Here is a 14,239-nt window from a genome sequence, read left to right as displayed (position 1 = left end):
TATACTAGATGAAACAGACTTTAAAACAAAGGCTATAAGAAGAGACAAAGAAGGACCCAGTAATCCCACTTCAGGGTATTTATAAGAAACCCAAAACGCTACTTTGAGGGATCCTGTGTGTCCATATGTTCATTGCATCATTGTTTACAATGGCCAAGATGTGGAGGCAGCCTGTGTGTCCATCAATGGACGAATGGATCAAGAATAGGTGGTACATATACACAATGGAATATTGCTCGGCCATGGAAAGAAATGGGTTCTCACCATCTGCAGCAGCATGGACGGACCTGGAGGGTACTGTGCAGAGTAGAGTATGTCAGACAGAGAAAGACAGATACAATGTAATTTCGTTTATATGTGGAATGTAAAGAACAAAATAAACAAGCACAACAGAAACAAACTCATAGATACAGAAAACATTTTGATGGTTACCAGATTGGGGGGTGGTGAGTGAAAAGGGGGGGAGGGATTAAGAAGTACAAATTGGTTGTTACAAAGTAGTTTGGGAGTGTAGCCTATAGCACAAGGGATACAGACAATAATATTGTAATAACTATGTATGGTGTCAGAAGGGTACTAGATTTGTTGGGGTGGTAATCGGAGGGGTTGGGGGGCAGGTTGAAAAAGGTGAAGAGATTAAGAAGTACAAATTGGTAGTCACAAAACAGTCGTGGGGACATAAAGTAAAGCACAGGGAATATAGTCAATAATATGGCAGTAACCACGTGTAGTGCCAGGTGAGTACTAGACTAGTCAGGGGGATCATTTCTTAAATTATACAAATGTCTAACCACTATGCTGTACACCTGAAATTAATATAAAATACTGAATGTCAACTGTAATTGATAAACTTAAAGAGGGGAGGGGGAGGGGAGAGGGAATAAGAGGTCCAAATTTCCAGGTATGAAACAAATTAAGTAATGGGGAGATAATATACAGCATGGAGAATATAGTCAATTATATTGTGATAGCACAGTAGTTTCAGATGGTTGCTGGACTTATCATGGTGATAACTTCTTTAGGTATATAAATGTTGAATAACTATGGTGTACCCCTGAAACTAATATAATATTGTATGTTAGCTATATTTTTAATAAAAAATCTTTAACAAAAAGATATCACAAATATTCCACTTGGTAAATAAAATCCTGAAATATTCTTTTCACCACTCCATTCTTTATTCAATTGTAATAACTCAATATGATAATTTAAGGCTATAGTATTTTAAATGTCTTTTTAATCTTTGAGAATTGTAAATATTTTGAACTCCTTAAAAGACATTCAGATGTAAGATAAACGTATTAGAAACAAGCAACAAAAAATCACACCACTGCAGCAGCTGAAAAGGTACGTAAGAGATCATTCAGTCCCGTGTACGCATGGGCCTCACTGCCATTTTTACAAGAAAGAAATCACGATGCCTTTACAAAGTCAAATAACTAGTCAGGTACCACAAAAAGCTAGCAGAGTCCACTTCACCTAACTCCCCAGTTGGCTATCTTTTTAACATATAATATAGTATATGCATATATTTTAACTGAGGAAACGAAAAGTTAATAAAGAATCAAGTGTGATAAAATCTGGGGAAATCAACTCCAACAGTCTTTAAAAGACATCGTTAGAAGTAAATTGAAGACATTTTTTTCTTTCTACAAAAGAGGCAAGACAAACCAAGTGTAAAAGCTAGAGATTTATTGTTATTTTGTGATTAATAAACTGTCAAATTGGTTATGACACTATCCCACACTGTATACCACCATTCGCCAGTACAAAAGTTTTTAAATCAGACTGAGGCATAAGGCAGAGAGAGCAAAGACACATGAATATCATCCTTAACAACTTCCTCTAGCCATGCCTCCACCTTGACCTTGGTACATGTTTTCCTCCTGGGGAAAGTGTCATAACAATGCACGGGCTAGTGGGCAACCTGACCTCTTGACCTTTTTGTTTTAATAGCAAGCAACTTACGGATGTAAAGGAATTCAAATTTTATTTCCCTTGATTTTATTGATCTGAACTCAATTTAGGTTACTTTAACATTTTAATTTCCTGTAAATGTACATGAGAGACTGTAATGACGTAAGAGAATACTGAACCAGAGTCAGCCAAATATATTTCTGACCCCAAAGTTATGTTTTAATTGGTCCTAAAGGAATGTACCACCCCAACAATTTGAGAGTTAGGCAAACAGAACTTCTCTGGGGAGGAAAGAAAAAGGCTGTAGAAAGCCAAATGTACTCAACATTGTTAAAACGGCTCTTTGTTTTTCACCCCTGAATGATACTTGTTTACTACACTATATGCACAGAAATCCTAACAGAATCTTGGTTGCCAGTATTACTCAGGCTGGCCCAATCCAGGATAGATCCCCGCCCCCTCCCCTAAATTCCCTTCTCTGAGGCTCTGAAAGCACAATATTTAACTATTTCTTAATAAACTACCAAAACACTTCAGAAACAAGTAGCTCACAAATCATTTTAAATTCATGTATCGCCTGTGCATGAGAAATCTGATAAACCCAAATAACTGAAACATCAAGACACTTTCAGTGAAAGCAACATTTCAATTACAAAGTGTAATGCCTGTTTATCTACCTATGGGAGAAGCTGAAAAGTCCTAGGCAAATGCACTTTTGGGTTACACTATAGTGCTCCTTCAGTCTGCACAAAGATTAAGGTAATTTACAATCTGTGAATGTTGAGACAATGTTACATTATGTTGTCTGTACAATTAAATGGCCTTACAGAGATAACCAGAATTAGCTTTTCTACTATATTTTCAACAAACTTGACTAACTGGCACTTTTGCTGAGAGATGTTTATCAAAGATGCTGTAAGATTCTACACAATTAGGAAATACTCAACTTTAAAGTATTTCCTTACCTTTACCTTTTTTGGTTGTAGGTGTTTTGCTCAGAAAATCTACGGCAGTACGTTTCTAGAAATGCAGTCCCGAATGTGCATACTTTATTTGTATACAAATAAAGCAAAATTGTCAGTAGTATAAATCTTACAGCATTTTGTTTGCAAAAATACATGCCAAAGTCACAATAAGCAATATTGTATACCGCAAATTATAGAGCGCAAATGATTTGCTTCTTTTAATGCTTTTATTCTACATAAATTACTACCATAGGCTAATGTTTAAAAAGCAAATAAACTGGACAGATGCAGGACAAAAATCTGTTCACCTGACTATAAAAGGTGATATGTTTTTTAAAAATTACAATAAATGCAGAGGTGTCTGATGCATGCAATAGCCTTAAATGAAAAAGCATTGATTCCCATTGTTCCACAAAAAAAAAAAAAAAAAGAAAAAAGAAAAGAAAAGGAAGGAAAAAAAACAGAGAAACCCACACATCTTACTGCACTCCACCTTAAAATGCATCATACTGGGTTTGTTTATAACAGCACAGAATTCCAAAAGTCAAAATGAAGTAAAGCAGGTATTTTAAAGATTTAAGAGCCGTTATCAAAAATAAATTACATTTTTTTCAAGATACAGAAACGCTATGATGGCTGGGAGCCAAGTAACCTTTCAATAGCCGCATTGATATCACCTCCTGTTGCTATTAGCGCTTGCAAGTTTGCTTCACGGTTCAAAAACCCCATAGCACTGAGTTGTTCCAGTTGTTGCTGAAATCTGACTTCTGGATTCTGCAGCTGTTAAGGAAAAAAATAACCAAAACTCTGAGCTACAAATGCACTGGAATCTCTCTCAAAACATTTTCAACATACTTAAAAGTCCATTAGCACATTATTTTGTTAAGTTTAAGTAGTCTAATTTATACCTAAACAACCATGTCAAATAGATCACATGCTTAAAAATATAGCTTAATAAACCTCAACCATTATTTTACGTATTTAAGAAACTAGTGAACAAGCAATGAAAATTATGTATGGAAATAGTTTAGAATTAGATAATTTATTTTGTAGCTATTGACCAAGTGGATAATTATAAAAGCCAACGTTCTCATGTATAAAATTCTGAAGTGCTAATGAGGCTTAGAATGTAGATTCAATTTCTGCATTGGCCAAAAGTCTTCAGAAAAAAGTTTCAGTTTCAGGCCCACAGACTATACTCCTAACAATTGAGCTGCATCAAATTTTTCTTCAATAATGAGGTAAGACAAAAATACATAAATGATCAATCAATCCTGATAAATCGATAATGAGGAGGCCTGTAGATTGTTCAACTTATAAAACAACTCTAATAATACCTAATTTTTTTTTCTCTCATTAAGTCCACGAATATTTACTGAGCAAGAAGCTATGCAAGGTATCAGGGATACAAATGCTTCTATGAGATAAAAGCCTGCCCTGTGTTTGTATTCAGTAAGGCTTAAAATAAGTAAGCATGCCATTATTTTGCCATGCTGAAGTTTGGAGGCAATCTACCATAATAGGTTTGAACTGGCAATCATCTTTGTATAATGGCAGACTCTTAATAAAGCCAATAATGTTTCCAGATGCTAAAACATTATTATGAGCTCACATTTTTTAGCCATATTTGTGAGGTGTACATATGTAACAGAAGTTCCTAGAAGAGACAGTAGTGGCAGGGGTAAGGTAGTTAGGTTTTGTTTAAGTCAGAATACAAAGACTAGATAGAATACAGTTGTTTGGGAGATATTTGGGGATAAGCAAGTTTCTTATTTCTCCCTGACAAACTTTTATAAAATTAACATATTTAACAATTTTCAAATACAGACTCCAAACAAGACTACATTTTTAAAGGCATTTTCTAAAAAATAAGGCAAAGTTTTAGCATTTCTTCCCTGCAACTGAAACATTTCCTTTAGTGTCTAATGTAGACACCAAGTGCTTTTCAGTACCAGAAACAGTTTTTGTAATGCCTATTTTAGAATCAATATCCTTAAGATTGTGCTTTTCATTACAGTCTAAACCCTATAGCACTTTCTTTTCTTTCTTTTTTTTTATTTTTGGAAATTTCTAACATAAGGAATGTAAAACGTGAACAGAAGAGCATCACTACCTGAGGATTTACTCCAGCAAGAGCCTGCAGCATTTGTTGGATAAACTGCTGGTGTCCAGGTTCGGTGGTTCCTGCAGTGGGACTGGGGTTTTCACTGGGGGCAGAGCTAGAGCCATTGGTTCCTGAAGAGCCTGCAGTGCTTCCTAATGCCCCCAGGCCAGGAGTAAACCTAAGTAAGGAAAGCACAAATTGGTAATAAAGCTAAATTCCTGCAAAATAGGAGGCCAGACCAGACAGCTGGTGTTAAATCAGTTACATTCTAACATAATATCAGCTAAGTTATACTTTTAAAATGAGAGCATTTTTTAACTCTGAAAGCTGTCTTAAAAACAATCTCAACAAAAAAAGGCAAAATGACATTAAGCCTGAAATTCTCAGAGAAAGTAATCGTTGTGCACTTTCATAACCTTCCCCAAAGAAGCCTACCCTGGGATGAGGCCGGGGGCTTCAGTTGCTAATGTCTGTAAACCCTGCTGAATCTGCAACAAGGCTTGCATTGCTCTAGGGTTTGACATTGCCGATAATGTATCAGGATTCTGCATCTGAGGAAGAAAGAAAACCGGTGGTTATGGGGGAATTACAACCAGTGACAGTAAAATTTAAATGTTTTCTTTGCTATGTTTCAGGAGAAAATCTAAAACCTTACTGCTAGACACTGGTAATCCATAATTTATTTCCCAAAATAAACACAAGCACCTCCTCTTTGACAGCAAACCTAGTGTGCAAATTGTTATTTGACCTCCTCCCAAATCCATCATGAAAGCCATCTTTCATAATGAAAGACAATCAGGAGCTCCTCTGGAAGCCACCACTGTTCCCTTTCTCCAACAGAAGATGAAAGTATTATTTCTAAGAGACAACTCCAAATGCACAATTTATATAAATGGTAATATGGTAAAAGCCACATATTCCTCCTGACCAAGTGTTATCTGTTTGTTGCTGATGTAACAATTTTACCAGTAAACTACACTCTAAAACAATAGTTCCAAATTTGAAGTTAATACATGTGTCCTGAGTTCAGCTTCACTACTTCCAAATATACACCACCTGACTGACCAATAAAAGATAGGCTTACATTACAATAGATCAAGGACACTAACAAACCTTGGATAATGGTTTACAGGCCTGAGAATCATTTACATAATATTTAAAAGTCCTAGAACTACCAGTTTCAAAACACCAAGACTGATTTCTCTTTTATCTTTTTAAATAGTAACATACCATGGCAATCTCAAGTACTTTTTAATAATAAAGCCTTCCTTATATGACAACACTGACAATTTTAATCTTGCTAATTCCAAGTTTGAGGAAATGAGATCTACCCCATGAAAAACAGGTGATGTATTAAATTTGGAGGAATTAAAACATCACAAAGAAACCAAACCTGTAAAATAGGATAGGGTAGCTCTTTCCTGCTACTGGAGATTAGTTAACATGACACAGTGAAGCACTTCAAAGTTAGTCAAGTGAAAGGAAATGGTTTATGGTAGTAACAAAGCATTCAAAATCCTAAATCCTCAAAAGCAAAAATAAAATGGTCCTTTCCTCAGAATTTATGTTTAAGAAATACACAAAAGGTCAGCAGTGAAATGGGGCTCAGTTAATATCAAGCTGAGTTCTCTGTAAATTGACAGCATTACCAGACTCTATTCTATGTTTTGCTATCAGCCAGAGAAGAGCAAGGAAAATGTTTATCATCAAACTTTTTCAAGCAAATCATTACTGAAGATAGCTAGCATCTTTTCTTACTCACTTGTTGTAGGAAAGTTGGGAGCTGTTGTCTCATTTGTTCTTGAAGCTGAGGATTTCCAGCAAATAGGGGGTTATTCAGCATCATCTATGGGGCAAGTGTTCAAACAATTTTAACTGGAAATATCTGAAACAAGTAATGTACCTTGTTTAATAGTCTATCTTCCCCCAAGTGCCTAACCTGGCACTTAAAAAGGAGGAAGGTAGAACATGAATAAAAAAGAAGGGAAGATAGTGTCCACAAGAGGAAATCTCCAGAAAAAAAAAAAACAAAAGCAAGGCATCTTCTCTCTCAATGAGAATGATGATTATGATAATGACATGCAGTATCCTAAGAAATAAAGGCAATCATTTTCTGAGGCTTTTCCTGGAGCAAAGGTGAATAGCTGCCCTTGAAAGAAAAATGGGAATAACTGGCATTCATGAGAATATATTTTCTGCTACACTGACAGAATAAACATAAGCATCAAAACATGAAACTATACACGGCTTGCTTAGACACCGCGACACACAAGTGGCAAGCAGAGAAAATCCAGATCTGGAACCACTAAACTACCTGCCTACTACAAAACAGCTAATATTAGGTCCAGAAAAATAACACCGCAGAACAGCAACCACCTTGCTAGAGAAAAGGAACTGGTAGGTGAAAATCAGCCCAGGACTAGCACCAGCAGATCTCCGGGGAATAAATACTTTACGACCTGAAAGATGTAAATCCATTTAAGAACACCAAGATTAGCCTCTGGATTTCACCTCACTATCACCAGAGATGAGAACAGCAGCATGCCCCCTAACCTTCAAATAGGTGTTAGAATTAAAAAGTCAGGGTCAGTATTAACATAATGCTAGATACCTGAAAATGAAATTCAATACATAATCAGCATAACCAGAATCTAGTAAATACTCATAGCTTTGAAAGACACAATTTTTTTTTATCAGTTTCCCCACCAGAATGAAGAGTCAAATAACAATGATTTCCTGATAGCCTATTTACTGGCTCCAAGTTTGGGGGGAAATGATCCTTGCCCTCAAGTAGTTAGCCATATTTGAGAGTAATTATATGTAAGTACTAAAAGTAGAGAGAATTCCTCTCTCCCTCCTTTAGTTTATCTATTGTTGCAAAGTGGACTATTTAACTTTTTAAAAGAGTATCTAAAGCAGGAAGAAGTCAGACAATGTTTTATGGATATAGAGTATGTATTTCAATAAATAAAGTTTACAGTAAATAAAGTAATACCTACTTGAGCTCAACAAACCTGCTTCTTTATTGGCTCCAAATACTTTTTATTATGAAGATATTAATGAAGTCATCACATTTATCTTCCCAATTCATGTTATTGAAAAAGCATGTCACCTTAAACTTAATTCATTCTTTCATAGAAAATCGTATCTCATTTGATTAGGATATTTCTCCTAACTTACCTGTTTATATAACAATAGTTTTTACACTCAGACTTTTTCGAATGCCTAAAAATCAAAATCAGAACAGAGAACTACAAACTTTAATTTGCTGATAACCAGAGCACATTGTAAATGTTTCTAAATCGTCTATAATAAAAGACATTTCTTCTTTGTCAACATTTTGCTTTGAAGAAAGTGCTCATGTCACTTTATAAATGTAAAATTGTTAGTAAAAATGGCTGGGAATGTGCTTGCTAAAGTCAAATTGTTAAAGATGCACATTCAATGTTAATTATTAGTCAAATATACATTTAAAAACATACAAATAGGATCACTTTATAGCCATATGTTCCACATTTAAATAAAGTGCTATGATCACAGGAAAGTGTGGCATTTAATACTAATAACTCAAGTCTGATAATTTTCATATGAGTAAAATGTTTCGTAAAATGTACCTACAATATACAAAATTAAAAGAGTATACAAAAACTCACCTAAAAACTTGTTCTTTATTTTCAATTCCACAAAAGTTTAAGAGGGCAAAAGTTATTGATGAAAATTATAGCTCAAAGATATATGCTAAATACTTCAATCAATAAGGTTACAGACTTCAGAAAATAAAAAGCATTTCATTTGACATAATGTAGAAAGTGATTACCTTTAAAAACTTTTGGAAATGGAAATAAACTATAAAGCAAACTATTTCAAATTCGTAACATTCTACAAAAGTCATTTTCAATAAATAGCAAATGTAAACTACAGGTGATCAAGGCTTATTTTATATTCTCCAAGGTTTTTCAAGGCCAATGGTTCTTAACCTAGGGGTATATCAGAATCACCTACGGAACTTGGGGCGGGGAGAGATCCAACGCAGTTATGTGAAAATCTCTCAGTCTGGCTCAAATAAACTCTTACAAGCTTTCAAAAAAAAAAGGGGGGGGGACCGGTTAGCTCAGTTGGTTAGAGTGCTAATAACACCAAGGCTGCCAGTTCGATCCCCGCATGGGCCACTGTGAGCTGTGCCCTCCTCAAAAAAAAAGATGTCAGGATGGGGGCCAAGAATTTTTTTTTTTCCATTTTAAAGCTCCCAAAGTGATCCTAAATGTTCAGCGAGAGTTGAGATCCACTAATTTTCTTAGCTATGGTCTCTCCAGTAACAAATTAGGAAATGAACAAAGGACCAGGATATTAACTTGGTGGGGAGCTGGGTAGATCGACAATAGAAAGAATGAGAACATTGTTCCCACAAATCTTCCTCTGCCTTTAATAAACAATTTAAGGCTATTTTATAACTGCCATTTTGAACATGATTACTCAGAATCTGTGTGAACTAATAAATGAAAGTATTTCAAATGTATTAACACTGTTTTTAATCATGTTCAAGATTTATATTTCATTAAAGAATATATCTTTAAAAAGGAAAGCAACCCAAAACTTTCCTATTCTTCTCCTAAATCAGCATATGTAGGTAACAAAGTACACCTGCATTTCTTTATAGCCAGTAAATGGCAGAAATGAAGCTGCAAAGAAACAAACTGTCCAAAAAGTGGAGATGCAGTTTACCTACTTTTCAAGTGTGTTAAAGTAGCACACAACACAAATATGCCAAAATCACAAGTATCTGACAAATATGCCAAAATCACAAGTATCCAATTAGGTTATTTCAATTCACACTGCACAGTCCTTCTCAATACAATTACAAACTCACCTGTGCAGCAAGGTCAGGGTTCTGGCTTAGTGACTGCATCATGCTTCTCATGTAGGGGGCAGACAACATGTTTTGCATAAGTTGTGGGTTTTCAGTTATTTGTTGCAACAAGCTCTGCATTCCTGGTGTGTTGAACATACTAGCTGGAAGTTTGTTTAAAAAAGAAAAAACACTGTATCAAGGAAAATATATGTAAACAAAAGTGAAATTTTTAAACAACATATACTGTGCATAATTTTAGCAGAGGAGTACACATATTACTTATCAACTGAACTAATTAATGAAGAATTTTAAAAACTAAGATCTCCAAAACACATCCAACATATACCAGGAAAGGAGGGCTTTTAAACATTCTGGTTGCATTCACAGTAAAATCACATCTAATGGAAAAGTTAAATTCTATATCCATTTAAGACAAAAATTAAGTTATGGTCAAAATTACTATTGAAAAATCCCATAAATTGACATCTGAGCCAACTCTCCCTCCAGGATCACTTAATCAGAATCCTAGTCAGCACTCAATATGCTCACACTGAAGAAAGACGGAAGCCTTCTTGCCAATGGAACAATAGATGCAGACCTCCATCCCGTTTTCACTGGGCACTGGCACTCACTAAGCAAAATGGCAGACACATTTAACATTTCAGGGACCAGAAAGGATAGAGACTAATAGTAGTATCTGGAGCCAGATTATTTGGATTAAGATCTAATCTATGTAACTTTGGGCAAGTTATTTGGCTTCTTCATACTTCAGTTTTCCCATCTGTAAAACAGGGTAAATAGTATCTACTTCATAGGGCAGTTGTGACCATTGAATTAGTAAAGTGCTTGCTACTATTATTTTCTAGTTTTTCTTTTCTTTTTGTTTTGGTGAGAGCTACAGCTAAATTTATTTGAATTCAACTTTCTTTGAAAACAAATTAATTTGTTCAATATACATCCAGATTTTTCACTTGCTGACTACATATACTCAAACTCAAATACATTCTCAAACTCATATTGTACTTAACTCATTAACTTTTTCAGTTCCCTTATGCTCTTATTCCATCCAATGTTTCATCAGGCTTCAAAAAACATATGAAGCCTTCTCACTTATCTTTCTAGTTATTACAATTTGTTTTTTAAACACTAATTTTTTGTTTTTCTCCTATTTTTTTCATGTTTCAATTTTGTTTTTTTCCTACATCCTAGAGTCCAAGAATATTATAAGACAGAGGCTGACAAACATAGCCTGAGGGAAAATATGGCCCATGAGAACTGTTTCTAGATAGCCCATAAGCTAAAAATGGTTTTTACATTTTTAAATGATTAGAGAAAATAAACATTTTGTGAAATGCAAAAACTGTATGAAATTCAAACTTCAGTGCCCATAAATATTAATGTTTATTGAAACACAGTGATGCTCATTTGTTTATTGTCTATGGCTGCTTTTGCACTACAAAAACAGACTTGAATGGCCTCAACAGAGGCTAATGGTCTCAAGAGAGGCTTATGTGACACTACCCTACTGCCCCATACTACTGCTCAGTGTACCACAAATCACAGTAACTGTTATACCTGATGCCACACAAATCACTGTAGCATGTTATTTTATTTATTACCAATGCACACCTATCATGTCAGAATGAGAAGAAAAAGGAAGAATTAGGTTATGAATGTCATGCCTTTAAGGCATAGAGTATGGATTCTTTTATTAAATGAGATGGCAAAATTTTGTATTTATTATGCAATGACACTAAAGAATACAATACACTTTGACACTGCTAGACTAAGTACTCATCACAGTACTCCCAACTCACAAAAAAGCAAGTCACAAAAAATAAAATTTAAAATGCAATATCCCACAGCCAAATTTCTTCACAAAAACAAAACATGAAAATAAGGCTGCAATCACAGTGAAGTTTCCAAGTGACTTATTTGTTAGTCAGGTAAGGAAAGCAGTGTACTAATGGTGATTAATTAACATGGGTTCAGTAAATCTTGATTGCGGCAGCCAAATAAATGTGCCCTGAGAAAATATATTTAAAACTAGCCTTTCAGGGAGAACAGCTCCTCAAGAGTTAAGGACATTGGGCTCAACATCAATACTCAAGTAAAAAACAATGCAAATTATTTTGAGTGGTATTCCTTGGATCTCGATGAACTGCCAGATGTTATTGATACTGACCCGTTCATTTTATTTGAGGAAACAATGCCTAGTTTGAAGGGACTTAAAATTAGCCTCTATTAAGCAGTTGCATGGACTAACTACAGGTAAACTATTTCAAAGTTGAGAAAATACTAGTTCACCACAACCTGAAGTAGAATCTGATGGAATGTGCTAGATCTGATGATGATAAAAGCACATGTGAAGGAGTAAAAGAATTAGTTGGACAAATATACAAAGCTTGTAAAAAATAAAATGTATTTACAGACTATTCATTGTCTTATTCACTGGCAAGTACTCTGGAAAATATTTTGAACTATCATGTTATTAAACCAGTACGAGTTTCAATCACTTTTGTGAACTAAGCCACAGTCAATTCCATGAATTTTTGTTAGAAATAGCCTGTCTTACGCAATCACACAGCAGCTTGATAGCTTAGCAGAGGTAAAGATTTACTGGCAAATTTTTCAGGTTAGGGCTAAGACTGAAATTCTTCTAATCCACTCAACCACCAGTATGAAAGAAAGACTAAATGACTTTGGAAATCACCTTTTGCTAGAGACTTGGTAATGTTTCTCAATTAATTCAACAAGGCAAAACAGCATTTACATGCAAAACTCATACAGTGGTAAAGTCATTTCAACAACTGAAATTGGTAAAATCACAAGCAACATCGAGGTACTTTATACATTCTCATACTGTCAAAACTTTAAAGATCTCCATTCCCACTATTTGCAGTAGATGCATTTTTTATCTCACATTACCATTCCAGCAACATTTTCTAGACCTCAGTGCAAGTGCAAAGAACTTCCACATTTCAAAGTTCATTTAACTATAATTGAGGCACTACCACCTAACCTTCAATTGGAAGTGATTTAGCATGCAGTAACATGCTAAAAGCAAAGACTCTAATAGAATCCTGTAAGTGCTTTCCAACCTGATGAATATGCTATTAAAATCATGTACTTTTGAAATGAGTACAGTCGGTCCTCCCTATCTGCAGGTTTCACATCTGTGGATTCAACCAACCATGGATTGAAAATAATCAAAGTAAAAAAAGAAAACCCAGAAAGTTCCTAAAAGCAAAACTTGAATGTCAAGGGCCAAGCACTATGCTGAATCAATGCAACTGAAGTGATGTGTAGCCATACCTTGCTACAGCCTATAATGCAAACACTACACCATTTTATATAAAGGACTTAAAAGCATGAATGGACTTTGGTATCTGCAGAGGGTCCTGAAACCAATCTCCTACATTACCAAGGGACCGTATTTGAATGAAATAAGTAAAATCTCATTATATATTAGTATTAATAGATAAACATTTGCAATGGGGAACTGTGTGAATACCAACTAAGCAAAATGTCATCCCCCAAAAAGAAACCCATTCCTATCATTTGTAGATACATATAAAAAAATATTTTTAATTCCATCAATAAAAAAACTTGTGGACATGTTTTCTCTTGAAATGTAATATTCTTGACTCTGCCTCTTGACCTGAAAGAGGTCCTTTACAGGAAAAATTTGCTAACCCCTGCTTTAAGATTTCTCTACCTTCTAGAGTTAAGTGTATATAGGGCAAAAGAGAGGTCAAGAAATTCATCTTTACAGATACATGTGTACACACATGTATATAACGTGTATATCCAACTTCAAAGAGTTGAGTAAAATTCATACTAGTGTACAAACATGCTAACAATTTGTTAGGCCAGCAAAGTAAATTCATTTTTGCTGTTTCTTGTTTTCCTTTGATGGTAGCATTAACATGAAGTGTTAACCAGATCACAGTACCAAGCCATTAAATAAAAAATCTGAGTAAAAAGTTGCAAAACTGATATTTTGTTTGTTAGAAAAAAGTTACTGTAAAAAACCATGGTGTAGTAAAAAAACAGTTCGCGTATTAGGAAATCTGATTAAATCGTTGTTCTTGTCAGCTCTAAGACCTTTAAAATGTGAATAAAGCATCTCCATCAAAAGATTATTAATAAGAATCAAATAAGCAGTAAGTAAAATACAGAACAGGATGACTTTTTTAAAATTTAGAAATGGTATTACTTCAGATGTTAATTAGATTTACTGTGGCAATCATTTTGTAATACATACAGATATCGAATCATTATGTTGTATACCTGAAACTAATATATGTTAATTATACCTCAATTTTAAAACATGGCTCTTACTTTAATTTTTATAAAACCTGTATTATATCCAGACACCTCATGCTATCCACTGTATTCTAT

At 34.6% G+C, this 14,239-nt stretch overlaps 1 protein-coding gene across 2 annotated transcripts in view; it reads right to left on the bottom strand.

Annotated features, from left to right (window-relative positions):
* Positions 1-1,677: 1,677 nt before the first annotated feature.
* The window catches only part of UBQLN1 (ubiquilin 1), a 38,299-nt gene continuing 25,737 nt past the window's right edge, over positions 1,678-14,239 (bottom strand). Inside the window, exons 7-11 of one of the 2 annotated variants that reach the window (XM_019750109.3) lie at positions 9,854-9,996; positions 6,749-6,832; positions 5,422-5,537; positions 4,996-5,164; positions 1,678-3,662 (exon numbers count right to left, since the gene is read on the bottom strand). In XM_019750109.3, the coding sequence (XP_019605668.1) occupies positions 3,510-3,662; positions 4,996-5,164; positions 5,422-5,537; positions 6,749-6,832; positions 9,854-9,996 (665 nt within the window). In that variant the 3' untranslated portion in view covers positions 1,678-3,509. The remainder of the gene's footprint in view (positions 3,663-4,995; positions 5,165-5,421; positions 5,538-6,748; positions 6,833-9,853; positions 9,997-14,239) is intronic. The other variant, XM_019750110.3, reaches the window with a different exon arrangement.

The sequence above is a fragment of the Rhinolophus sinicus genome, chromosome 16 (genome assembly GCF_057876585.1).
Source record: "Rhinolophus sinicus isolate RSI-liver-muscle chromosome 16, RSI-T2T, whole genome shotgun sequence".
NCBI lineage: Eukaryota > Metazoa > Chordata > Mammalia > Chiroptera > Rhinolophidae > Rhinolophus > Rhinolophus sinicus.
This window is presented reverse-complemented; position numbering and strand designations above follow the sequence as displayed.